The 27,787-nt window shown below is 41.1% G+C and overlaps 1 protein-coding gene across 1 annotated transcript; it reads right to left on the bottom strand.

The window, feature by feature from the left end:
- Positions 1-1,315: 1,315 nt before the first annotated feature.
- On the bottom strand, positions 1,316-26,689 carry gna13b (guanine nucleotide binding protein (G protein), alpha 13b). The gene is made up of 5 exons (XM_073493917.1): positions 26,407-26,689; positions 17,137-17,366; positions 13,635-13,685; positions 11,005-11,205; positions 1,316-9,134 (listed from the first exon to the last, which is right to left on the bottom strand). Exons 1-5 carry the CDS (start codon positions 26,687-26,689, stop codon positions 8,763-8,765), a joined length of 1,137 nt encoding a protein of 378 aa, XP_073350018.1. The 3' UTR covers positions 1,316-8,762.
- Positions 26,690-27,787: the final 1,098 nt, after the last annotated feature.

The following is a 27,787-nucleotide window of genomic DNA, read 5'->3' as shown; positions in this document are numbered from 1 at the left end:
GAAACATCATGTGTAAACACACTACAGCTCTTAAAGCAGATTAAACCAGCATTGTCTACATGTACTTTAGTGCTTGTTGAGGAACACAGTTTGGTTTCTGTCTGTGAATTCACAATATGTAACAAGTGCAATATCCAAATCACAGAATTTGGCTTTTTTTTTTTTTAATAAAGGCAAACTGTGTGACAAACAGCATTTTAATGAAGTCCTGTAGTGCTGCAGAGATGCCCTGGTCTACAAAACCTGTTCTCCAGATGTAGGAAAACATGTTTGTTTGGTACAGACCAATAAATGTCACACCGTCATGATTTAAAAATATTTTGCCTGTGAAAATTAAAATTGTCCACAATACATCTTTCCCACTAATCATGAATCATATTGCAATCACAGTATCAGTCAAAATAATCACAATAATTTAACCATATCATGCAGCCCTAGGAGTTTCGCTTCTCCATCTACTCACTGATAATGGAAAACAAGACGCTTTATAATCTGTGTTACCAAACATGAAATGAATGGTCATAACATTTAAACAGTTAAAGTGACTAACTACAATGTAGGTTGAGTCACAGACGCTCCTGTAACAGGGAGAGAGAGAAGAATGAGAGAATGATCACAAAATGAGATATTGTGTTACATGACACAATATGTCTACATGTGCAACCTGATCGTACTTAGAATACTAGTGTGCATATGAATACACTCAATAATGTAAATACAGAGGGAACAGTTCCTGTCCCGAGACCAGCATTACTGAGAATACACTAGACTGATTTAGATGACATGATTCTTTTGTCTGAACAAATGCAGCATCTGCACACTCCAATTGCAGCTGGTTTGTGATCTGCCAATAAACACAGAGAAGAAGACATGAAAACAGATGACATCACAGCAGTATGGCGGTGCACACACTGAACAATTACCAGGTACCTTTTCATCACTCTTTATAAAGGTGCTGCAACAACAACTTTGTAGTCGCCATTTTTATTTGCATTCAGTTAAGTCATGCTTGATAAGTCGTTGTGAGCATGGGATACAGTACAAGCCTGCTGCTCCCGACTCTTTTAAGTGTGCTGACCCGTTAAATCAGTAGCTGTCATCAGCTGTAGTTGCTTGTAAAGTTCACACACTTATCAGTCAAACATCTGTTTGCTGCAGGCGTCCATGTTTTCCAAAGCAGATGCTATAGATGCATTAGATTGGAAGTTAGGAAAACTGACTCGGAAGCATTTGAGGCGTGCTTTGGGATATTGGGCTATAATAAAATATGACTTGACTCTCTGCAAAGCAGCGATTTCAATGAAAGCACACACACTGACTTTTTTAAAAAACAGTTGGATTTATTTATGAGAGTAGAAGGTAAGACAGCATAAGTTAGACTGTACACTGAAAGCTTGTCTATCTGAAAAAAACAAACAAACAAAAAAAAAACCGGGAGGAGAGATGCTTTGTATCACAGGACACCAATCTGTTTGTGTGGCATCATTAAAAAAACCTAAAACACAGTATAAAACTTTTGTTCGATGAATGAACAGTCGAGGCAGAGCTTGGAAAAAGAGGCACTAAACATCAGTATATTTGGCAGATCATTTGCAGATTATTTCCTGACTTGATTAAAGACAGATTTGTATAAGACACTGGCATTAAGAGAATCACTAGTCAGTCCCATCATGATTATTTCTAACACTACATAACATCAAGTCACGGCTGTGGAGCAGTGCTGTTGCATAGTTTAGACTATGTAAGGTGACACTGGTTTCCTCTCACAGGTATTTACAACCAAACACTCAATATTCAACCAGAAAAACTCTATCTGAATATTTGATTTATACTGTTACAGTCATGAAAGTAATGTCAGATTCACAGAACATACACAGGGTGCAGTGTACAAAACCAGAAATGTTAGAAGGCAAAGTCAAAGGCAGAGTCTCTCTGTTCATCACGAGTAAAACAGGAAGCAGAAATCAAACGAGGCCTGGCTTAAACCAGTTTCTCCCTGTTCCCAGATCAGAAACACGGATCACCATCCCGTCTCAGGCGTGATGGCATACCCCCGGGATCTGGTGACAAATCCATGTGGGTGCTGGAAGACAGATGGTGAACATGTGACTGCACTGACTCACATACAGCACAGTGAGTGTCACCCATCACACAGCCTGGACCACAGTTCAACAGAACGGGACACATACGACTCCCAGAGTGACCACAGTGGCTGCAGCCAACACAGTTGGGGACTGTCCGAAGACAATGAGACAATCATTTCCACTCTCCGCAGTGATTGGTCAGGTGTTTAGAGGTGTGAAAGTAGGTGGAGTTTGAACTTATGTCAGAGGTCTCTTTTTTTCATTCTTCACACAAATACTTCCGGCACTTTGTGTGGATATCTAAGTGCAACAATGTGAATGCTTTCAGCGAGTGACTGTCCAACAGTGTGCACTGTTTGTATGAATCATGGTGTCAAGTCTCCCAGATGAAAAGAAGTGTGATGAAGTCTGAATAAGGCTTTTCATTCTACCTTCCAGTGTGGGTTTTAGCAGACTTTTGCTTTTTGACATGGCACAAACTTGTCTGAAGCATAGTGAACCCTTTAACTGGCGTCACAGCAGAGCCATCATGGTTTGTCTTAGCAAGAGAATTGGAGCCACATTAAAATAAACAGTTTGAGCTTTAAGACTTCTGAAAAGTTCTCAGGTCTGAGGTTCAGATTTAAAAACCCAGAGTTTAATCAATTAAGAATGATTCAAACAAAGTTATCTACAAATAACAAATGAACACTTAGGAGCTTTTAGTGGTTTTACATGATATTAGTCAGTGATTGGAGCTGGCTCAGGTGTGACTCTGGTCCCATGACAGCAGTTTCTCCCTGTCAAAAGATGGTATTTGGTGTGGACCTGAGTGTCATCCTGAGCTAGCCCCACTCGCTAAAGGCGGCCATGAGATGTCGCCTTAGACTGTTGAATGTTTCCTCTTTCCTAATCTAAATTGCTTCTTCATTTAAATCACACACATGATTTCTTCTTTTTTCCCCACTGAGCCCCTATCATTCTCTGTATGACGGTTAAAAAAGTGCTTTGGAAGGATGTGGCTCCTTTTTGCTGCAGGCTCCAAGTCAGCTATGAAAGCCCATCAGACTGTGGAGCCCCAGGGCCTCATTTATAAAACATTCCATCAACTTTGCTCTTAAGTAACACTGAAACTGAAAAGCATTTAAATGTAGTTATTTATAAAACCTTGCTTTGACCTGGATATGATTTTATCTTTAAGCAAAGTTTAAACTTGACATAAGTGATTGACATGAGCGTGTTCAGTCCATTCAATAATACATTGCCTGGCTTTAATCTCACCATCACCAATCTTGTCTTCAATAAAGCTAGATTTTCTCTTTTTGTCCATGGTTATTCCTGACTAAACCTTCATTTGTGCTGCATTGTATAAGGGGAAATCACAAAGCAGATGTGTCGTCAATTTAAGTTGATTTGACATTCATCGAGTACAGGTGTTTAAAGTTACAAATAGGATTCTTAGAACCTGCAAAGTTTTTTTATGCTCAGCATCATTCATAAAACGAACCTAAGTACACTGTCGGAAAAAAAGATCTTAAGATAAAGTTCAAGTATAAAAGTAAAAACATTTTTATAAATGAGGCCCCTGACAGCATGTGGGGCATCATCGCTCAAACATCTGCTCATGCCCCTGTGTGACAATATACCGTCTGTGCTCTAATAATCAAAACCAAGTTTGTTCAGCGTGGACAAAGGCCATCTCAGGGTACAGGCCCGTTCTGCTGTGACTTCATGATGTGTGTATCTGTGCAACAACAGGCTTTCTTCTGGCTTGAAGTGATTACATGACACAACAGTCTGAATCTAGACAGATAGTTCTCTGCTGGGCTTTAGCTTTAGGCTGTCTGAGCAGACAGGGCACTGTGTTTGTCACAAACACATAGAGGCTGCTTTATCCAGATGCAGACAGTCTGACAGAGGCACTGTACAGTTTGAGGAATTCAGAGTTTCTGGTAGACCGCCCTGTTGGTCATCTTCCTCTTTTAGAGTTGGGAACACACACACATCAAAATCAGCCATGTGACTTCACTGCTCCATGCTAACAGTGACAGTAGGCTACTTGTTGGTCTGGGGGAAATGAAGTACTACACTCACCAAGCTATCAGGGACTCTGAGGGTCTGATTTGTTTCTCAAGATGTCAATTTAATTCATTCAAAACTGAACGCAACTGTTGCAGAAATATCAAAACCGCAGGAAGTCTACTCTACAGTAAAGCGAGCTGGGTGACAAACAGCTTTCTGCCTTCAGCTGCAGCACCACAACTGGTTAGAATTGAGACAGGGGACCAAAATCCAAAGCGAAAGGGGTCCAGTGAAATGAGGAGTAAGGGAGTGTCACTTGTGTGGTAACTGGGGCAAATTCAAGCTAAAACAGGCTATTATTCAGTCTTTTTTTAGTGATTAGCTGCCATTAGCAAATATAACCCTTACTACAGAGACAAGGGTAAAAAAAATGATAGCTATACCAATGTATGTAGAATGTCTGTGTTCCCATACAAACACAAGACTATGCCCTTTCTGTTAAAGGCACAATATGTAAGAATCGGCCAACTGTATGAATTCATACTCCCAACAAGTGGGGGCAGCATATCACCAGAGTAACTGCTAACTACTGCCAACTGTATTCTGTTTATACACCCATCACTGTAGCTACTGTTAGCTTGTCGGCTAAGTTAGCTGTGCAGCTAACCAGCCTACAGGAGGAGTGTCGGTGCTTACACCGTGTGCACAGGAGCCTTGGACCACTGGGAGAAAGAGCTTTTCAGGCCCAGGGTTAGCATGCTAACTTCACTAGATATCTCTGCAATACATAGATGTCTTTGAAATAATGCCAAAACTGTCATTTCTTCATATTCTGTTGATCATTTGTTAAATCTGGAATGTTTTTAAACTAAGATTCTTACATATTGCACCTTTAAACTGAAAACAATACAACTGTAACAGCTGAATAAGAGGCCACCTTCATGTGTTATATATTTTGATCATCTTGATGATTATTTTTCAACATATGCTGAAGTGCTAGCATGGACCAGTGGAGCCAGTTATCTGCTGGGGTACATGGAGGACTTTGGTGTTCACTGATCTGGAAGAAGATGAGTAATGGGAGCCTGACTCTGAAACACCTCAAGACAGGCCTTTAGATTTAAATAAACATGAAAATAAAATAAAAAAATAACACTCAGTCATACATACAAATGTGTGTGGGAAGTTACATCAGCTGTTAGAAAGGAGAACGAGGTTGGTGGAGGGATACATACTGATACATTAGACATTAAAAAAGGGGTTCAGAGGACATGAGAACTGTACATAACCTGTAATTACGATGACTGCTTAGGTTCTTTAGTGACACACAGGCTGGCTTTATCCCTTTTGTTTTTTTAGTGAGGATGCATGGAAGGGGGAGACGGACAGCATCAACAGGTACCTTTGAGAAAATAAAAATGATCCGACACAGCAAAACAAAGACTGAGCCACCTCATTACTTGCCGTATAATTAAGTATGTGGCATACACTTCTGGTGGTACTGAGAGGAAGCAGGAAAAAAGTTTTCCTGCTTCCTTGTTTCATGGGTATAGATGAAATCTACAGGCTTGGATGTGAGCTTCCACAGGGCTTTCATATAAATTTGGCCATTTTCAACCTGGACCACATCATTCATCAAAGTTCTACAAAGCGTTTCGCTAACGTTAGTTAACCATTTCTCTAGTGTCTCCCCTTGAGGAGCTTTGTTTCACTGTCGACTGTCCCAACAGTTCCCACATACAAGCTGCATGAGGGTACCACTGGAGGACATTTTCAAACCCAACACACAGTTATTCAGGCTCCATCTTGTGCTACATTTATAGGCATTATCTCAAAATTCAGCCTGACACATCTGGTATTTTTAGAAAATTCTGGATCTCTGTTAATGTTGACTATTTTTTGGTACGATCGATTCAGCAAAGTTGAAGAGACAAGCTGCCCCATTTTTCTGTCCAAGAGAGCAGTAACCAGGCCCGACCCCAACTCGACAGGAACTCTGTTTTTCACATCTGAACCAGACTCAAGCACTTGAGTTTGTGTTACCCTGTAGAGCAAGCATGATAACAAAAACACAACAAAAGGATTCCATGGCTTTGTTAATAAAGCAACATAATGGAACTATTTAACTAGCTTCAAAATCATTGTGATGGTAGCTACACCGACTTAAAATGAGGAGAATGATGCATGTCATTCTAGCTCTGTGTCCCAAACGCCTGCTCCATCGTTATGTAACTTCAGCAGGCGGGTATGATTTCCTGCAAGAAGTGAGTAATGCTTCACTTCACTACGTCACACACTGGATCATATTTTATGGAGAAAATGTTTTCTGGTTTTCTCTCTGATGTCCTCCGACTGCTCTGCCTTAACTCTCTCTGAATTATGGAGTTACCTGATGGCATTAATGAAATGTAACCAAGTACATTTACTCAGGTACTGTACCTCAGTACAAATTTGAGGTACTTGTACTATACTTAAGTATTTTCATTTTGTGCTATTTTCTGCTTTTACTTCATTACATTTCAGAAGCAAGTATTGTACTTTTAACTCAACTACATTTGTCTGACAGCTTTGGTTACTTTGCAAATTGAAATGATTAACGCAAAGTATAAATTGACTAACAAATGATGATGCACATTAAACTACCCAGCAGTGTATAAAGTAATTAAAATAAGCTTCACGATAAGTACTTTTTCTTTTGGTACGTCATGGTTTTGATGCTAATACTTTTGTACATTTACTTGTTATTGTAACGCAGATCTTTTACTTGAAACCGAGTACTTATGCACTGTGAATTTACTTAAGTTAAAAACCAGAGTACTTCCTCCACCTCTGCCTGATGAACAGAAAGCTTTATTTGTTGTCAAAGTAAACGCTAGTTGATAATTGAAGTTGCTGTTAGCCATGCAGCTAGCTGACTCGGCTTGGACAAGACTGGGCACTTGGAGTACCAGCGGGATGGTTTGTAACGCTACACAGGAGCTTTGAACCACCAAGAGGACCGGATGTTTTAAGGCCCAGAGCGGGAGGGAACCAGCAGTGAATGCTGGTGGGGAACGATGCCAAAATGGATAAAGAAATGGAGTCAGCAGCATCTACGGACATCATAACAGAGGCAAAAACACCATGAAGGACATTAACGGAGGGAGCCAAGAAGGGGAAAGCATGGATTGACTGAGCAGGTCAGATAAGAAAAAAAAGTAAATGTTGTAAAAATGGCCAATTCTTGCATAATGTTGCTTTAACATTTGATCTGTATCTGTATTAGGTTATCTGAATCTTGAGAACACATTCATTGCACACATAATTGGACCGTGTGAGACAACACACCATGCTTGTGGTCTGTGGAGGTGGGACTCCTCTGAGGATCCAAGCACCAACTGTGTTTCCTCCGAGGGTTGGTCAGGGCCTCCTAGATGCTCTGACTCAGCAGAGGTCATTTGCAGATAACACATGAACATACAAATCACATGTCAATACCGAGTGGAAATGGGGTCATGAAGTCTTGTTGGTCTCGATGATAAAATATGGTCCTGGTTAAAGATGGCCAGACTTTGTTTTACAGGGAAAAGACACCATGGAATCTGTCATTTGACTTATGTGGAAGTTCTGGTTGGCTTCAAATCACAAAGAAGTGGTTCACAATGTGCCCTGAGAAACAGCTTAATACAACGTGTAACTCTAAACCCTGCACTAGCTAGTGCAACACGGTGTTTAATTCTACAAGTGGTCTGTGTGTTTGTGCTTCCCCGCCTCTTTTATAATTAACTGTAACAGAGTCCATCAGCAGTCACAAATCCACAAAAGTGTAAACCCCTCTAAAATATAAGTTAAAGAAAAATGCATAGGTACATACAGTATATTCATATATTAGAAATAGAAGCAAAATGATTAGAAAGCTAGAATTAAGTGGACTTTGGAACAGGAATTCCTATCTGTGTGTGTGTGTGTGTGTGTGTGTGTGTGTGTTAGCCCTGTTCTTTCCTGTTCCACTGCCTTAAGAGGAAATCCCCACTCCAGCCCAGTGATGTCATCACTAAGCGCCAGTGGAGAGCAGATGTAAAACCAGACACAAAATAAAAGCAGTGGTGAAAAGGAAGGCAACACCTGGCAGCAGTCACTGATATCGCCGGCTTTGACAGCTACTCAGTAATAACGATTTAAAATGAGCCCCTCCCCCTCTCCCACCCTAGCAACAGTGGTCAGAGCAGCATAGAAAAAAAACAGTGTGTAGATGTGAATTAGAGCGACACATAGGGAGGAAATACCATAAAAGATGTCGAGGAGGTCCACTGCACAGTGTGGACGGGGCAGAGAGTGGGGGTTAGAGGTCATTTACAGTGGTTTCAAGGGTAAGAGGGTGGTTGGGCTCTGAGCCAAAGGTGGCTGTTACGAGTCACAGTGAACAAGCTCAATAAGGTAGAGAGCAAGCGTGGGGGGAATGGCGGTAGTAGTGGTGGCTTCAAAACACAGTCAGAGTTCAAAAGTGAGGAGCGGGTCAAAGTCAAGGAAGGAGGATGCATGGGTGGAGGGACACTAACCGATCCCTTTAAAGGCTGGCGGTGGTTGTGGTGGGGGGTAAGGCACCTTGTCACCCACTTTCTGTCTGCCTCCACCCATCCATCCATCCATTCCTCCTCCTCCTCTTCCTCCTCCTTCTCCTCCTCCTGGTCAGTCCTCTTACTGCAGCATCAGCTGCTTGAGGTTATCGTGCAGGATGGTGTCCTTGACATCGCGGAACACCAGCCGGATGTTCTCAGTGTTGATGGCTGTGGTGAAGTGGTGGTACAGTGGCTTCTGCTGCTGCTCGCGGCGCTTTTTGCGAAAGCATTCCACCAGGAAGCGTTGGACATCCGCCAGGCTTGTGGGATCACCCGAGAACTCGGGGAAGTAGTCTTTGATGGATACTTGCTTCACCTTCTCCTCCAGCAGGTCCGTCTTGTTCAGGAACAGGATGATGGAGACGTTGCTGAAAACCCGGTTGTTGACAATGGTCTCAAAGATGTTGAGGGACTCGCTCAGCCGGTTGGTCTGCCGGTCCTCCATCAGCACCTGGAGGTGTGATAGTACAGATGTCTGTGCTGGGGTCAAAGGTGATTATGACAGTGTATGTCTGGTATGAGCAGCAGGTTCATTAAACTGTACTAAGCACATTGCTGTTCACCAACTTCAAAACTGTCTTCTCACAGATGTAGAGAAAGTTAATATGATGCTTTAGTAGTCCGTGTTAGACAAATCAAGTAAATCCCTCTTTTCTCTGTTACTATCCCCCCACTGCAGCTAAACAAGGAAACCCAAAGAGGGAATTTAACTTGGAAAGACAACTGCTTGAATCAAGTATCGTTTTCAAAAATGTTCACCTACATAGTGATCCTTTAACTGTCCCCCTTAATGCATACACACTGCCTTGCCTTTCTGTTACTTTCTTCCAGTATGGGAGGGGTAGAGCCAGGGCAGACTGTCCACTAGTTAATTGACGGCGGTGTCAGACGTGTAAAAAAAAATATAATAATCAGTAAAATATTGGTTGCCAGACACACTTGGCTGGCCATTTATATACCTAGGCGGTAGTGATGCACTCACCAACTGACCCCTGGGTCTGGTAGGTTTAGGTCAGCTTACAAGAAAATAATCACGTGTGCGGGCGGACGAACAATGAAAGACATAGCAGCATTACCTGCAGAGTCACTTGCACAAGGAGGATGTCCTTGTCTTTTGGCGAGATCACCGTTACACATACCCTCTCCTCTCCATGCTGGCTCAAGTGGTGCTGAGCGGTCCAGCAAAAAGCACATTCAGTGAACGTTCTTTCAGCTCACCTGGCCATGTGCTTGAAGTGCCTCAAAATAGGTTGAATTCTGGAACTGTGTTTTAATATTTTAAAGCTCTAACCATCTAACTGACATCACTATAACCCACAGTTCTGACTCTATTTTTTCTAGTGAAACAAAAATGTCAAAAATACTTTGGCTTTAAATGGTGAACCTATCCTTCAACAAGAGAAATGAATGAACATGTTGATAAAATGCTGTATCTTACAATGTTTAAGAAAGTGAGAAAAACACAAAACACAACCTCCTCGGTGAAGGTAATGATTTATATGGTGCTTTCCACAACTTAAACTTTATAGAGCCTTCTGGTGCTTTCTTACCAGGGGGTTTCCTTGCATTTTCCACTGTACCTTAGAAACCACAATGGCTTTGTTTCAGAATGTAAAAGTTAAATATATGAGATTTAGAACATTAATATAGCAGCAAACAACAATTTGCTATGTAAAGATGGAGTAATGGCATCCTGAACAATAATCTCAGCTTCTCTGTTCAGTTCTGGTAGCCGGAGTGGCCATGCATGCATGTTAGTGCATGTAAGCATGAGTGTAAGCGCATGTGAGGTCCCTCCCTGTCCTTGTCCATCCATTTTCAACATGGCAGCTGGGTCACAAACTTTCTCATATTACAGCTAAACAGTACACCAACATATGTTTCTGAAAACATGTGAGGCGATACATAGGCTATGCTTTAACAGAATCTTGATTCATATTTGATCGGCGCTGCCTAGTTTGACAGTTACATTTTATTGAGTGAACAACATGCACATTTTTTTAGGTCTCAGGTGCAGGTCGCTCTAGTGCAGATCTAGTGGCAGTGAATGTTGTATATTTCACATTTAAGTTGGATCCTTTTTCCTCTGGTTGAACTCCAGTTAAGGCTCCTGAGTTCTTATAAATGTTCCTGGGGAGGTTGCTACAGTACTAAAGTGAGATGATGTTGACTTTCTCTAGATCTGTGATGTTATGCCCTTGATTTCAATTATCTTATTCCACAAATTTTGTTATGTTTGAGTGGAATACACCATTGTCAATTCTGTGACATTCATGAGATGTGTGTCTGCATGGCCTCTGTGTGGCTTCCAGCTGACCCACCTGGTCATATTCGGAAGAGGAGACGAGAAAGAGGATGGAAGTGACTGAGTCAAAGCATTCGAACCAGCGCCGCCTCTCGGAGCGCTGACCGCCCACGTCCACCATCTTGAAGGGCACATTCTTGATCTCAAAGTCGTACTCGTGGATGCCTTTAGTTGGCTTTCTGGCTAAGAGGATGTCCTGTTGGCTGGGGAGGTAGTCCTGCAAGCAGATTATTAGGTTAATCATATTATTATTATTGACAGGTATTTACAGATTTTATCCAAGATCTACATCAAAGTGTGCAGTGATATTAATGAGTTTAAGATGCATTGGTACACTTTAAGTAAAGTATTTTTAATTTTGACACGTTGTAACACACACAAAAATCTGTGAAACTTGAAGAGTAGAGGGAAGTAATGCATATCTCTGTGTTCCTCATGAGAACAGTGCACACGCCACTGCTTTGGGAACATCCCTGTTTAACACTGCATTCTTGAAATACCACAGTGCATAAACAAATGTAGGGCTTCAGGACTGGTGTGTGTGTGTGTGTGTGTGTGTGTGAGAGTGAGAGAGAGAGAGAGAGAGAGAGAGAGAGAGAGAGAGAGAGAGAGAGTGTGTGTGTGAGTGAGTGAGTGAGTGAGTGAGAGAGAGAGAGAGAGAGAGAGAGAGAGAGAGAGAGAGAGACTGGTTCACTCTTCTTTCAATAATAAGGCCAATCAAAACAGGGCAAATAAAGCAAGTGCATCTTCAACCAATCATGATGTCACAATATTCCCCAACATGTTTAACTGTGTGTGGGGGTCACTGTGCTCCGACTACGCCAGATCGAAATTCATAACATTCCAGAAGTGATGACTCATCGCTGACACAGACCATGCTGGTGTGTGTGTGTGTGTGCTCACACAAACAACAGATATTTTCCCAAAGGTCCACCTTTTTTCAAACACACGCACACACAGCTTGCGTTCATACACAACAGGAAAAGAGCATCAGCTACAGAAACATCATAAGTAGGAAATCCAGTACAGAGAGGACATACCAATAATGTTTCCTTAGTGACTTCTACTGTGAAGCACTAACAACTAGGGACCTTCCTAATGACCAATTTACCTGACGTTTAAACAACAATTTATCCTTAGATTAGTCAACTGATGTCAAATCAAGCACACTAAAACATTGAAAACAATCAAAACTGAGACCAATTACATTTTTAAGCATTGTTTTTAAATAATATTATATACACTCTAAGATCCATTTGAAACCATTTAACAACCAAATCGTATCGTAATTGTACCAAAGCATCTATGAGCTGTGTGTTAGTATTTTGGGTTCTACACACAAATGGATGACAAAATAACCATTTTTCATATTAATGAGTTACTAATAAGATTCTTTCTCAGCCTTGGAACCCAAACCATTTTCTGATGCCCCCAAAAAATATCAAATTAAATGATTAAATGAATATTATAAATGTGCAATAACTAGTCATCTAATTGCTTAAACTAACTACAACTAGTTGACTAGATAAATCATTGGTTGTTTTTTGCTCCACAGACATAGGGGCAGCATATCAGCAGAGTAACCAACAACTGCTGGCTGCTGATGCAATTTGCTAGCTATCCTTGGCTGTAGCTAATTAGCTCATGGCTCAGTTAGCCATGGAGCTGGTGGATCTATTGGTCCAGCGGTATTAAGAAAGAGGATGGGCTGCAGCTAGCTTGTTAGCATGCTAAATTCAGTAGACATCTCTTCAACACAGTAAACAGACGTCTTTGACATAACGTCAACACTGTTGTTTCTTCACACTCTGTTGATAATGTGTATTTTTTGAGTCTTTTAAACTAAACTAAACTTAAAATCTGGCCATATCTTTGAAAATTGGTCCTTCAAGTATATTTTTTACCGCCATCGCTGAGAGCAAACAAAGGCCACTCAGCAAAGTCGCGACTCTTCTCTGTTCTGGCGCCCCAGTGGTGGAATGAACTCCCGACCAATGTCAGGACAGCAGAATCACTCGCCATCTTCCACAAAAGACTCAAGACTCACTTGTTCTTGAAAATTGTTTCTCTTTTCTTTTCTACTTTATCGACGGTGATATGTCGTGGTTTCTTTCTTGTGACAAATGTACTTATTGTAAGTCACTTTGGACAAAAGTGTCTGCTAAATACCTTAAATGTAAATGTAAATGTAAATGTTTTATTTCTGATGTTTTAGGCTTCAGTTTTTTTTTAAACCAATTTTCAGACACATCTAAGCCATTTAAGAGTGTGTCAGGTAGCACTGGACCAGACACTTCTAACTGTGTATTGCAATATAGATAACTGGCGAAAAATTGACAGACAATTGTTTCCTCCGTGTAGAAATATCTCCCTTGTTTCTTGGAAAAGGCTCTGACTGGCCAATATGAACCTGGGTGGGGGATGATGCAGAGTGAGCAGGGAAACTTCTGCTTTGCTTAGTGCTTAATATAGTGAGTGTACACAGGAACAAACCAGTGTGGAGATCTGACTGAGGACAGGAAGACAACGGTTTCACTTCTGTATTCAACAAACTAGCTGAGTGCTATCACACCAATCTGCCATCTGCCATCCTGCCTGCTGGAAATCTGTGATTGGTGGAGCTTCTGCAGTGTGGGTGGGACTTACCGACTGTCCGAGCTTTCCCAAATTGTCCAGGAAATACTTGACTGACTCCCCCTGAGAGAAAGAGAGAGATGATGACTTTCCTCAGAATTCAGAGTTATATCCCTACAATGCCATATGATATGATATACCTGTACATATTATGTCAACATATTTCACATGTCCCTCTCTCACTTCCATCTCAATATGGAAGTGAGTTATATCAGTGTCCCTTTTCAATATGATAACACCTCCTCACCATCACTGAGTGGGAAAACAAACTCACTATGACTGCTCTAAATGTGCAGAGCTGTGATACAGTAAATACTGTACAGCTGGACACCTGTCAGTCACAATCAGGTGTGAAGTTTGTTATGATACCCAACAGCAGCCTGATCAGACCTCAACATTTTTTCTGCTCGTCTGTAGACTGGGGTCACATCTACTTTTTCATTATCAATTAATTTAAGTATAGTTGTCTTGATTAGTTACTTAATCGTTTGGTAAAGGGGCCATCTTGACATCTTTGAATGTCTTGTTTTTTCTGACCAGCACTCCAAAACCCAAAGATAATCATCTTACTGTAGATTAGAAGAGTAAAAACATTTACAGTTGAGAAGCTTTAAGACAGAAAAATTTAGCCATTTTTCATGATAATACAATTAATATGTTCATGTGATAAAAAATTGTTAAATCACGAATTTGCCACATGTTGACAGATAAACAACTGACCATTTTAAAAAGCAATGTTGTGGAAAGTGAAAGCAACATTGCTGCTGGCTCCATTTTAGAGGAGTTCCCTACTAAGAAGATTGATTTTGGGTTAACAACATTAACTTTAACATAACAAAGGGGGCTAGGCAATCGAGGTACATCAAACAACAAAGCCACATGTGCTGTCAACTAGCATCCAAACTAATCATGAGACAGGGCAAAAAATTTCAGCTCTGGTGACAACAACTGACACCCATGTATGTCAGATGCTCGCCAGGCAGGGATGGGGATCGGCTGAGTGAGATCAGTGGGTCAGAGCAACAATGGGAAACAGTGCTAGCAGTGACTACAGTGGGGTTCTAATGAGGAAATCCTGCCTCACGACAACTCTGAGGGGACACTACCTAAAATTCAGAAACACATAGTTTTGGGAATATTGGCCTTGGTCAAGGTCTGCACCCTGAGAGTGGCATTCCAGATGACAACCCTAGTGAAATACATGCTGACAGATGCGGACAATTGCGTGTTTTCTTGTTGGGGAAGAATTCATAGTGACTTTGATGACATCAAATGTCTTCCCTCTACAGACCATAATATGACTTGTTTGTTTAGGAAACATAGAGCATCAGTAGGTGAAGTGGAATCTATAGGAAGGCTTATTAAACAACAGCATAGCATGTTATTATCTGTTATAAAAGAATAACATTGGAAAGGCTAACAGAATCTGAGCTGTTCCAAACAGATGCTTCACAAGCTAATTTCCCTGCAGGACGGTTACAGATCATTTTCCTGTGAGCAAGACGCTATCAGACTACAATCTAAACTTGTGGAGAGCAGTGAGGGAGAGATGGAGGAAGGAAGGGTGTGGGCAGGCAGAGAGACAGACAGCAGGGAGAGAAGCATCCCTTCATTAGCTTGTATGTGTCTGTCTGTGTGCACTCTGCAGCTGCAGCTCTGCTCCATCAACTGTGAGGAGGAGCCTTTATCTGTTACTGTCAATGCTCTTCTGTACACTCAGTGCCACCTCAGCCCACTCACAAGTGATCACTGGACATGCCACAGTCACATGCAAATAGAGGCAAAATAAGCTTCATGGCTGTCAAACAATGCACCAAACATTGAAGCAGGAGTTGAAGACCAAACATTATCCATGGGTCAGAGATATGACAAAATTAGGGCTACATAATGTGGTAAAATAATCATAACACCATTACTATTCTTAGATATTACAACTGTGATCAGATTCACTCTTTTCCTCTACTTTACTGCTCAACTCCGTAGCTCCCCAGGGCAGTATGCTCAGCCCCCTCCTGTTCACACTAAACAACCATGACTGCACTCCCAGACATCAAGAGTAGAGTTATTCCAATTCCAATGCCAGTATCGGGAATGCTGCCAATACTGCCTAAAATGCAGGTATTGGCCAGTACCGATCCAATACAATGTAATTTAGAAACTGGACCCTGCTACTTCCCAGTTAGCTCCGTTAGCTCTGCTTAATGTTACACACCAGAAAACAATTCTTCTTCGCTGCTCTAAAAGCCAACACAGGAAGTTGCGCTGTGCTGCCCCTGGCAACTACTGTTTTTAGAGCGACGAAGAAGAAGTTGATTTCAGGTGAGTGTTATAGCAACATGTCAGCTATCTGGCAATATTTTACTCTGGATTACCCCATCAGTAAAACGACAACATGTTCAGTATACAAGGCTGTAATTTGGAGGGGGGCACGAGTGTGACGAAACTGCTCTCCCCAAACTTTATGAGACAGTGAGGGAACACATTTTATGTAGGCTGAAAGACGTGCAGGCAGTCAGCTTTACTACTGACATTTGGACCTCCGACGTGTGTCCCATGTCTTTGCTGAGTCTGCACACTGGGTGGACACAGTATCACTGTCAAGATTTACCTAAGTTGCTGTTGCACTGCTGGTTTAAACTGTTCTATTTAAAAAGTAGCGGCACTTTAACAGTTTTTAAATGAATTATCTTTTCCTAGATTTCTTTATTTGTTCTTTTTCAGTTATGACCGACTGTCAAAATAGATAATAAAAGAATGTTGTATGGCAATCATTCTCTGCAAGGTTTAACCTGAGCCAGGCCATACAACAATGATAGCAATCATATCACATCCATACAGAGTTAGTAGTATAAACCGCTGAGGAAAAAAAAAAATCTTCGTTTTTTTATTTTTTAAAAACACACACTGGTATCAGATCGGTACTCGGTATCAGCCAATACCCAAAGCCCAGGTATCGCAATCGGTATTGGGAAGGAAAAAAATAGTATGTTAGCCACAGTCTGTTCACACTGCTGTTGTCTGGCAAAAGATACAGCAGTATCCGCTGTCATAGCAACAGACTACAGAGCAGCTTCTTTCCTCAGGCTGTGAGACTCCTGAACTCATCCTCTACACCCTATATTTTTTTCTTGTGTAGCATAAAGGAACTACAACTTACATTTTGTTGTACATTCCTGTGTTGTAGTGTAATGACAATTAAATGATCCTTGAACTATTAGTACGAATGATAATTTTCATTTCGACTAAAACAAAAAAAATATTAAATGGTGAAAGTTGTTGGGGTCTGTACCAGACAAACACATTTTCTTACATCTCGAGACCAAGATTTGTAGGCCAGGGTATCTTTGCAGCACTACAGGACTTCTTATAATCGCATTTGGTCACACATTGTAACTTTATCAAAACTGCATTTTCTGCGATTTAAATATTGCACTTAGGCATATAATGATTTTGATAATGTTTCAATTCATTCTGTAGCCCTAGGAGATATCAAACAAGTAACACTCTCACTCACCAGCTGGAACTCTCGCCGGCGGTCATATGCATTCTGGATGCCCTCGTCAGCCCACAGGGCCCGGATGGATGGCAGGTAGTGCTGGAAAACTTTATGTTCCACCATGCCGTGACCATGGGACATTGCCGACCGGGTGTCAAAAGCCATCATGGTGTCTCCGTGCTGCTGGTTGGACGGTTTGCCCCATGGGATGTGTAGCTTCTCTCGAGCATCCACTAACACTCGAATACCTAAAAGTAGGAGAGAGACACATGTCAGAATTGTATTGTATGTCACTGGAGAAGCTCTGTCATTACAAAATGATGCTGAATTATACTGATTCAGTGGTATCCTGATGGTGGTTGATTAACATGAGAGTAAAATTACCAACAATCTGTGTAATTATAGCAAATAACTGGACATAGCAGCATCACATGCAAACAAAGTTATCTTCTTATGCACAGAGACCAAACATTTTACATGCCTTTCAATCTAAAATTCTCATGACCCTGGCAATTAGACAACAGCACAGTAGTCATGTGAGAGAATTAAAAATTGAATACATAAACATAATGTTTCTTGCTAAGGGCATATATACAGTAAGTAAATTAAGGAAGAAATACATGCATATAAAAATGCATTCTAAAATAATCACACCACTAACAACAACAATGCAGATAAGCCTTCTTTAGGCATGTGCAACAATTATTGGGATGAACATTCATTGTATATGGTGGTGGAGAGAGACAATGACACTGTAGAAGAAAGCAGGTGAACACAGTGATATCATACCTGTGTGCAGTGAAAGTATCATAGACAATTATAATCAGTCCTGATAAATAAAAAATAGTGGTTTAAGACTAAAAATATGCATAGAGGCAAAAGAAAATGCTCCCACCAATGCAGCTAAATTTGAAAAGGCTCTTTCATTTTGTACTTGATGTGCATCCACACAAGTCTTTTCAGCCTGTTTTTATTAGGATCTCACCTCATGGATACCAGTTAACCAGGTAAACCCCTGCATTGACTGATAATCTAAATGTAGTGTGAAACTTTCTTTTCTGTCCTGAGGTGTGTTGAAGGAACACTGAACACTTTTTTCTCAAAGACAAAGCCATGCCGATATCAAAATATAAACTTTCTGTATCACCAACATTGAAACCACACCTTAAATCTAGTCAAATACTGATCAACCCCAACAAAAAGCTCATTTCAGTTGAAGTTGTGTGTGACCCAGGCAGTTCAGTTTGCAGAGATGAGCAGTGAGCTGAGACTGTGAGTTTACATTGCGGCACTGTGAACTCTGCTTCAACCCTTCAAACAAGCCTGCTCTGACAATGCGCTATGTTCCTTGGCTGTCCCCAACACGCGGGTTAATCCAGCTGTCTGCAGGGCGTGTGTGTGTGTGTGTGTGTGTGTGTGTGTGTGTGTGTGTGTGTGTGTGAGAGAGAGTGCTGACAGCTCAAGGATTGAGTCTGTCTACAAATCTTTAGTTCCTCTGCTGATACCCCTTTTCCACCAGTCAGAAATCCCACTTAAACCTGCTAAGATCGGGCTTTTGTGTGCAGTGGGCTCGGCTTTGATCTAAATGTAAGACCTGGGTGAACATGTAAAATTTTGCCGCGCAAAGTCATGTCGCGTTATCAACATCCAGTGGTGGCACATAAATACGGAAGGAATTTGGGGTGTGGTCTATCAAGGATGTTTTACTGGAGTACGTATTACTGGACACAGTGTTGGAGGCGGAGCCTTGTTCATATCTGTGAAAGCTGCCGACTTCCCAGCTATGAAAGCACCTAAATCACTGACCGAACCGGCAACTTCTGGTAGCAACTTTACCATTTCTGGCGCATTTGTGATGTGAAACGTGAAAAACCTGTGTAGACTTGCTAATTTTGGTGGAAAAGCGGTGTGAGAAATGCAGCTTTCATGCACTTTCCTGGCTTTGCTTTGGACTTGACAACACATGAGCAGTCAAACTTGACATATACTGTATAATGTATGTACATAATACAGCATCGGAACAAGCCTAATCGAAATACAGACTCATACAAACACAGGTGGCTTCAGCGTGTCTCTAAAGTTTACTGTAATGCAGCCTTTGAAACCAGCAAGACTTCTGTCATATCACCATAGAACGACATCCAAAATCTAAGACAATATATAATGTCATACCATGATGACCATATAATAATCATTAGATTGCCCAGCCCTACTAACTACCATGCTAACAATATAAACAGTTTTCAAGATGGAAAAATGGCTAAATAATTACACAAGACATTCAGTGGAGGATTAATTACTATTGATTTATAAATCTCCAAAAACACACTGCAGTTCAAGGCTGGATTACAAAGCTGTTCACATGCAGTGTTTCCCATTAATTAATGTTTTGCGCCGTTGCTTCAGCACAGCGTCTTTAACTCTCAGTCAGTCCATCTTGTTAACCTAGCCAGGCAGTACAAGCCTATATCTGGGAAAGATGACCATGTTGCGTATGTACACGCGTTCACATGTGGGCACACGAAATAACTATCACGTTTTCCAGCATCAACCTAAACCACACAGACCAGACAATATATAGTTAAGATGGCACTCATGGGCGCTCATAATTTTAAAACAAGACAGTGATTATCTAGTGTTATCTGGATTATCTGGTTTTATCTAGATTATCTGGTCTCTCAGACAACGTTTAGTTACAAGTCAGGACCAGGCTACAAGATTTAAAGCAATAGATTAATACTGACTATTGACTGTAGCTCATAGGCTTGTATAGCCAGAGGTGTGTAGTAGAGTAAATTGTGAGGACAGGACTAATCATCCAGCAGCCGAGCAAAAGCTTAGTGTTATATCTGATTATCTTCTACATTTTATATTTTCATTGGAGTGACCAATGGAGAAGTTAGTTTGGGGCCCTGTTAAATGTCAAAACATTAAGTTTCTACTCCTGTTGTGAACCAATATGTGTGTGTGTGTGTATATATATATATATATATATATATATATATATATATATATATATATATATATATATATATATATATATATATATATATATATATATATACGTAATACAAAACTAAATAGCTTTCATTTACTTAACAAGCACAGCAGTGTGTCCCCTACCATTGAATTGGTTCAACGCAACCCCCTGCCCCCCGCAAAAGAAAGGCACAAAGCATGAGTCTTATATGCGTTTCACTCCTGAGCCGTAACTGCTCTTCTCTCGTGTCCCTACTGAGTGTGTGGCGTTGCAACTCCAAATTCCCTCACCCAACCTACTACTACCGAACCTGAACCTGGAACCAAGGGCAGGGATGCTTCTAGCTCCTCTGCTGCGGAGGGGAAGGAAGGTTTGGTGTAAAAATAAATAAAAACGTTATTCTTATTAAACTATATATATTACTCCTTTAGTTGATTCTAACGGCAAGGACAACTCGGCCCACGATTGCTGTTTTCACACTCTACGCTCAGCTTTGAAACAACTGATCCAAATGAGCAATATGTCAGTACACCCTAACAAGAAGTGGAGTGGCTCATTCTGATTACCAATTATTATTTTCAAGTTTATCATGTTTTCAGCCTCTTTAGCTGTCCCCTTCTCAAAACATGACTTCACTGCAGAGGGACCTGAGTGACAGCTGTCAAATGTGGCAAGGTACCAATATATAGCCACTGGAGGAGCAGAATAAGGCTGGATTACAATATTTTTTTTTATACATTTCAGAAATAGATATGTCTCAACAACAAACAATAAAAAACTGACACAGCATCAGAAAATTGGTGATTGTCTCATCAATCATTATTGTCAACAGACAACTTCAAGACTACATAAGTACTATTTTGATCCAAAGTCACCAAATACTGGTTGAAAGCTACAAGCCAGAAGAGTCAATGCTGCAGAGGTCTCTAAAGCTAAATCACTTGCCACCTGCCTTTTTTCCATCTTCAAGCAGAGTTTCTCATTTACCAGCAAAAGTTTTGTCTTTTGTGTTCACATGCTCACACGTGGAACAGACACCTGTAACAGTGGCATCAATCACAGGGTTTCTATTCCCTCTTATCATACTGGATGATCTCACCTCAGCATAGCAAATCAAGGTTTCATCTAATGAAAAGCCTGTTCCTTCTTTTAACTCCTCTGCTACACAGACAGAACAACATGTGGCACCATGATGTCAACAGTGCGTCACAGAAAGATCCTACTGCTGCTTCCCCTGCATGTTAACAAAACTCCCCTCGACTCTGAATAGTTTTACACTTGTACTGAAATGACACGGCGCTAACAGTTTCCCTTTGACGTTTAACCACGTCAAGCGTCAGTCACTTCCCTGTGAATGAAGCTGAGCAAGCTTTTCCAGCCTCAAACATCACACTTCCTGGTTTGCACTCATTCAGAGGGGGTTTACGTCTAACTGCCCCCCACAACCTCAGTGACATCATGGAAGTGCAAATAGAGCTCCTCTCTCTGGTAAGTGTGTGCCTTATTGTTATTCACATCACACTGTGCACAACCAATCAGCTTTGAGCTCAGGCTGGTACAGATGATGGGAGCAGAGTGACTCTGCACTGATCTCTCCCTCAACATTTTAAAACTAAGTCAAACTGCAAGACTGACTCAGTCCCATAAAGTCTATAAACTTGATGACACTTAATGAGGATTTGTTTTGTTCCCACCAACAGACTTCCAGCTTGCAGCTTACTCAAAATACATGTTCAAAATTGAATGGGAATGGTTAATGTGACTGTCCAGTGTAAATATAGATTACATTAATTTATTATCATTACCAAAATGAACAACTATATCTTTGATGAGTAATCTCCACCAACAAGTTCCCCCCAGATGAATAAATAGGGAAAATTGAGACCAACCCCACCCAGAGCTTAAAACAGAGTTAAAACAAGTTTATAATAAGACGTATGGGGCAAATTGATGGAGGGAAGGGACAACCTGTTAAACTTTCACTCTCCTCCTGCCTTTTGTGTTTTAATGCAGCTGAATTCACCATATCTTTCATCTCCCATCCCATTCTCCACCATCCCCAGCATATCACTAGCCCCTTTTAGATATAAAATGTGCCACATTTGCGGCCAGGTAAAGGCTGCAATTTGCCACCTTGTCTTTGTGAAACGGAGGCGTAATACTCCTCCTTTTCAAAAAAGCCGGCACGGGGTAGGCGTAAACATGTGACGTGACGTGAAGCACGAAGTTGCGCTGCTTCTTCTCCCGGCGAAAGCCATGTCGGCTAAGCTCCTCGGCGACCTTTTCATACAAAATGCCATCTTTCACAGTCCCCGTGATCTGGTTATTGACGATTCTCTCGGCTGTGATGGTTAGCATCTCCCGGATCTCAGCGGCTTTCCAGTTGCTCATCTTGATGTCCGCGGATGAAGTGATGAACTGACTGCTGTGATCAGCTGTTTCCTGCTTTTAAAACTCCCGGCTGTGGCTCGCACAACAGTACACATCATCGACCCCTCCGCCCATGTCACACAATTGCCGGCACATTGACGCCTTGGATTTACATAGCAATGGAGGCGGCAAAAAGTGTACCCTCCGAGGCGTCATATTGGCAGACCAAAACAGACCCAATATGCCGCGCTCTGTCTAAATGCGCGGACTTAGCCGCAAAAAGGACAGCCAAATTGGCGGCTTGCTGTCCAGTGAAAAAATGCCTACTGTAAACACAACTAGCAGTGTTTGCAGGAGCAATATAGTTCTCCTTAGCTGGCAGGGTGACAGGGGTTCGTTAGCAGAGATACATCATTAATTCTACTGTCCAATTCAGGAATTCATGTAGTTGTGATATTGAGTTGATATTAGATTTTCACCCCTGCAGGTTTGATTTTTCAAATGAGTTGAAAAGACTTTGCAAATGTACAAAAAAAACAAAAAAACATTTGTGCACGTGACACCTCCGCTGCTACAACTTCATCCTAGGGGACACACTGCACATAAATAAAATATTTTCTGGTTGTGTCTGTATTTGTGTGGCAGGTGGTTCATATTACAAAAAGCCAGCAGTGGTGGTGATACATCGGATTGCCAGTTGTACTTTCCCAACATAACAAACCATCCTCATTTAGCCATCTCTGGGCTAGGCAGAGCGGACAGGCTGGGTATATGCATGGCGGACTGCCCCTCCACCCGCACCGACCATGGACACATTTTATCTGGTTTTGGCAAGGCGCTTTTGCCACTGGGCTACTTGTGGAGGAGCAGCCCGCCCCTCAGACACCTAGTCTGTCTGCTCTTTCTAGCCCAGAGACACTCTGGCAGCAAAGAGCTGCTCCGAAGAAGAGCAACAGCAGGTCGGTCAGGAGGAACTGTGACAGCCAAAATAGTCGGTCACTATGAAAGTGTATTAAAGGAATACGAAGCAGCAGCAGCTTGCTTTGGTAAAAAAGACAAGTGTTCCACCATTGACACTAGTGCCTATTCAACAGGCATTTGAAAACTGCAGGAAGTTTTCTAAAGATGGAACTTTTTAAAATACAAAAATGTAAACCAAAAATTGATTGGTTAACGGTTGCAAGTTATCAGTTAAAAAATATCGTGCATCCCTAAACTAAAATAAAAAGGGGGCACAATTTTTTCGAGACCAGATACGATGGTCATCAGTCTTTTTATTTTTAAAGTTAACTTGGTTACACATTAATGAATAGATTATTTTAAAAGCAAATTTAACAGTCTTCTGCCTGTATGAGAATACAATGAGGAGAGGCAGAATGTGCTGTTGTATTTTCATAACGACATGTCTCCAGGAAAAGCCATTGCTGTCCAGGCAGCTGAACGGGTGCAGAAACAGTCTGAGCACTGAGTTTTTTTCTGCAGTATGTGTTGGTTAGCAAGTCACATTTGTTACTGCTACAAAGTATCTCAGTGACGAAAGTTAATAATACACTTCACGTTCGTCTCTCAAAGGTAATCATTGAGTCAATAAATCAAAACATGATTGCAACCATTTGCCTTTTGAAGATGAATTACAAGATAACTCTAGCATGTGCCAACTGTAGATTGTCCAGGTGCTGCACTCCCTCAAAGTTGAGTTCTAGAGTTTAAAAATTCAAACCTACAGTGTTTCTCAGTGAGCTTAGCAGTGACTGCTATCTTCATCTAAAATGTGTCTACAAAACAAGACATTTTCAGCATTTGTGGAAAGCGGATCAGTTTGAAATATGTCAGAGAGTAGTTTTATACAGTGTATTGGAGCAATGGAACAGCCCCACCCACCAAGCCACAGCTTCAGTATTTGATGTGTTAAGAATGAGGCTCAACATTCAAGTATCTCACAAACTGAACCTTTAATGTTAATGGCTTACATCTAAAAAAATTGTAAAATAGCTGGTTTAGCATTTTGCTTTGACAACAATCCTCCACCATCATCTTTCTTGATCAACTCTCGCGATCTGACTCCTGACCTGCTGCGTCTCTGCTCCTGCACTGAGCATACACTGTCTTTTTAATTGTAATGTCTGTTGTCTGATCAAGTAGTGATGATGGGCAAGCAATGTAATCCGTGTATACACCATCAACAACTAACACCAACTACGGGGAAAAGCCTAATTTAAAGCGCAGCAAATTTCAGAGAAAGCTAATAAGTTTGTAGCTATGATTTTGATAACAGCAGATTATTCCTAATGTGGACCTGACATTAGTCACAGATATCAGCATCTATAGTGGACTGAACTAATGCTAGAATCTATTGATATAGAATATACTATGAACCACTTCAAATCAAAGGTCACCACAGTGCTTTTTGTTTAATTGCCTGAAATATGGAGATACATTTTAACTGAAAAATAAGCAAAAACACAAAAACAAGCATTGCAGCAAGTTATAATGCAAACTCAACACTTCCTGTAGTTGATTTTCGAAGTAAAGCTTTTCTGCAATGACAACTTTGTACATACTTTTGTGCCGAGTGGCCACTTGAAGCTGGGAGTAAGTCTAAATTTTAGACACTTTTGACATTTTGCCTACAGGGTGAACAGGTTGAGCAGCAGCAACCACACACATAACTAAAGTAAGCAATGGTGTTTGCTGTGTTGCTGAAGAATTGGTGTTGTCAAGTCATCCAAGCAGTGGAAGACAGTGACAGAAAAAAAAAATTGCATGACAACATATATTAAGCCAACAGTAATTTCTGTGATACAGCTCAATATTGGGAAACATCAAAATTCAAAATCATCAGGTTTGCCCAGCAGAACATCCTACTTGATCTGAGTCACCAAGCAGGTTTACTTAGATATCCTCTGTGGTCTGTGACTCACTTTAGGGCAACAGCTCAACTATCTCAATGGGGTTTCCCTCCACAATGGGGTTTTAAAAAAAAAGTCAACATGTCTGTTGTTAAGGTAGCATCTTGAAGCAATATGCAACTTCACTGGCTCATTAATGAAGTCTGTTGACACAGCCGACTGTTAAATGTTGATAAAGAACAGAAAGTTGCACAGTGAAGTAATTCTGTAAGTCTTCAATGACAGCTAAAACAACCTGTCCATTTGTACTATAACATAAAAGGTCACACATTTTCATACACTAAGCCATAATACTGAATTTAAACCAATCTTCATTCAAAAAGCTGTAACTCTTTATAGTTCATCACTGGCCAGCCCCAAACACAGACAAATATCTTGAAAAACATCACTTGTAAGAGGATGCATGGCCCTTCATATAAATTTGGTACCAGACTGACAAAGGGTGCGATTTAATTTGTCCTAGTGTGTACTTTCCGAGGATGTTCGCAGTGTTCAGTCATGTTGTAGTTCAGCTAGAAAGGACTACTGCCCATGGTCGTATTTGATGATAGGCAAGTTTACAGTAAACAGGCACATTTTTCAAAGGATTTTGGTGTCATGTTCTCTCCATACAAGACAGAGTGGCATGCTTCGACGCTAACAGCAGCCATGGGGAAAACACTAGGACACTGTCAACCCATTGTATACGTTCTGTATGACTTAATGTTGATAAAAAAGAAAATTAATAATTTGTTGGAAGCTCTGAATAAACACACACGACCACACTGCACGCACCGCCGTCCCCTTCAGTCCCACCGTGAAGACAAACACAAATAACATGGGCGTTTCTTGGTCGCTCACCCTGCTAACCACACTAGCTTTGTGGAGCACAGAAAAGTGCCCTCAATCGGTTCAGCTGCAGCTAGCATGGCTACCAACTTCCCACTCCATAACGATACCCTCTACACACTAAAGTCGGTGGCCGATAAAGAGGTCAAAACAAGACAGCTCCAACATATGAAAAACAATGTGTGCTCAGTGAAGCCTTACCTTTTATAACATTACTAAATATTATGGCTCTGAATTCTTCTTTGGCCTTCTGATCGAAGTCCTGCCCATGGATAATGCGCATCTGCTTGAGGAAAGTGGACTTGCCGCTCTCGCCTGCTCCAAGTAACAAGATCTTTACTAGCCTTTTCACATAGGTCTTATCTCGATTAATACACTTATCTATCTCTTTAGATTTCCGCAACTGTTCTACCTCGCCGCTTGTGAGGAGACAGTTAGGGAAACATACAGATAAGACGGAGCGGGACGGCAGGAAATCCGCCATCTTTGAAACAACTTCATCGATACAGACAGCGAGGAGGGCTGAGCTCACCCCTGTCCGCCGCTGCGTTCATGTGTCGTAGGAATCCACTAAAATGTAACTTTCACCTCAACTTTCATTATTGTAGGTTAACCATCGAAATCCAATCCTTTAATACTGAACTGAGACTGAATAGATTCTAAGGTTTGGCAAAAATAATATTAATCTCTAGATTCCACTGACAAGTGAGTGGGCATGTACTTTTGAACAAAATACATTCGTTTCTCTAAACAAAAAATGTACACATTTGTACATAGCATGTGAAAAAGCACACTGTCTAAACTCCCAATATAATTATAGGAATTAATAAAAATCAGGACTACCCCTTCCTGGAAATTTCATGTTTTGTTTATTTATCTATTTAAAAATTATCATAAAATATTGTGTGTTTAGCATGTCAGAATGTATGGAAAACTTCGAATGAGGTTCACATGAGCCTTTTTATGTCTGTCACGTGCATGGTTAGAAAGCATAGGCTACGTTATGTGCCCCCAATTAAAATGACAGTTTTTCCAATACACGTGAACGGAGCACGAATGAGAGGTACAGTGGCGGGCAAGGCGCGCACAAGACAAAGTACGTGAACGCGCCCATGCATCAATGTTTGGGCGGGTCAGACAGATTCATTCCCGTAACAACATCTGCACTAGACTCTATAATGAAGGTAAATAGCCTGCATATACAGCCTAGATAAAAAGTTAGGATAGTAGCTCATGACTTCACGGCCAGATGAACCTGTTAGGACCAATGCTAGGCTGCTACCTAGACCCAGGTTTACTTTGTGGTTTTAATATTAGAAGAAATTTAATTCATTAACTTGCATAAACCGTGTGAGACATAATATTTTTAGGGGCCCCTGGAGTTCTGGGGCCCCTGGGCACTGGGCTTGTTTTAATTCAGTGATGCTCTAAGCACGTATGAAATTCTGACTTTGTTTGTCAGAATCATGACTAGAAAGGCATATTTAAGCTATTGTGATTTATCATAATCTCAGCAGATGTTTTAAACATATAGGCCTACATCAGAAGGTTGAAATATATAGGGCTAACCAAATTAAAGTTG

Source organism: Pagrus major, chromosome 23 (genome assembly GCF_040436345.1).
Source record: "Pagrus major chromosome 23, Pma_NU_1.0".
In the NCBI taxonomy this organism is placed as follows: domain Eukaryota; kingdom Metazoa; phylum Chordata; class Actinopteri; order Spariformes; family Sparidae; genus Pagrus; species Pagrus major.
This window is presented reverse-complemented; position numbering and strand designations above follow the sequence as displayed.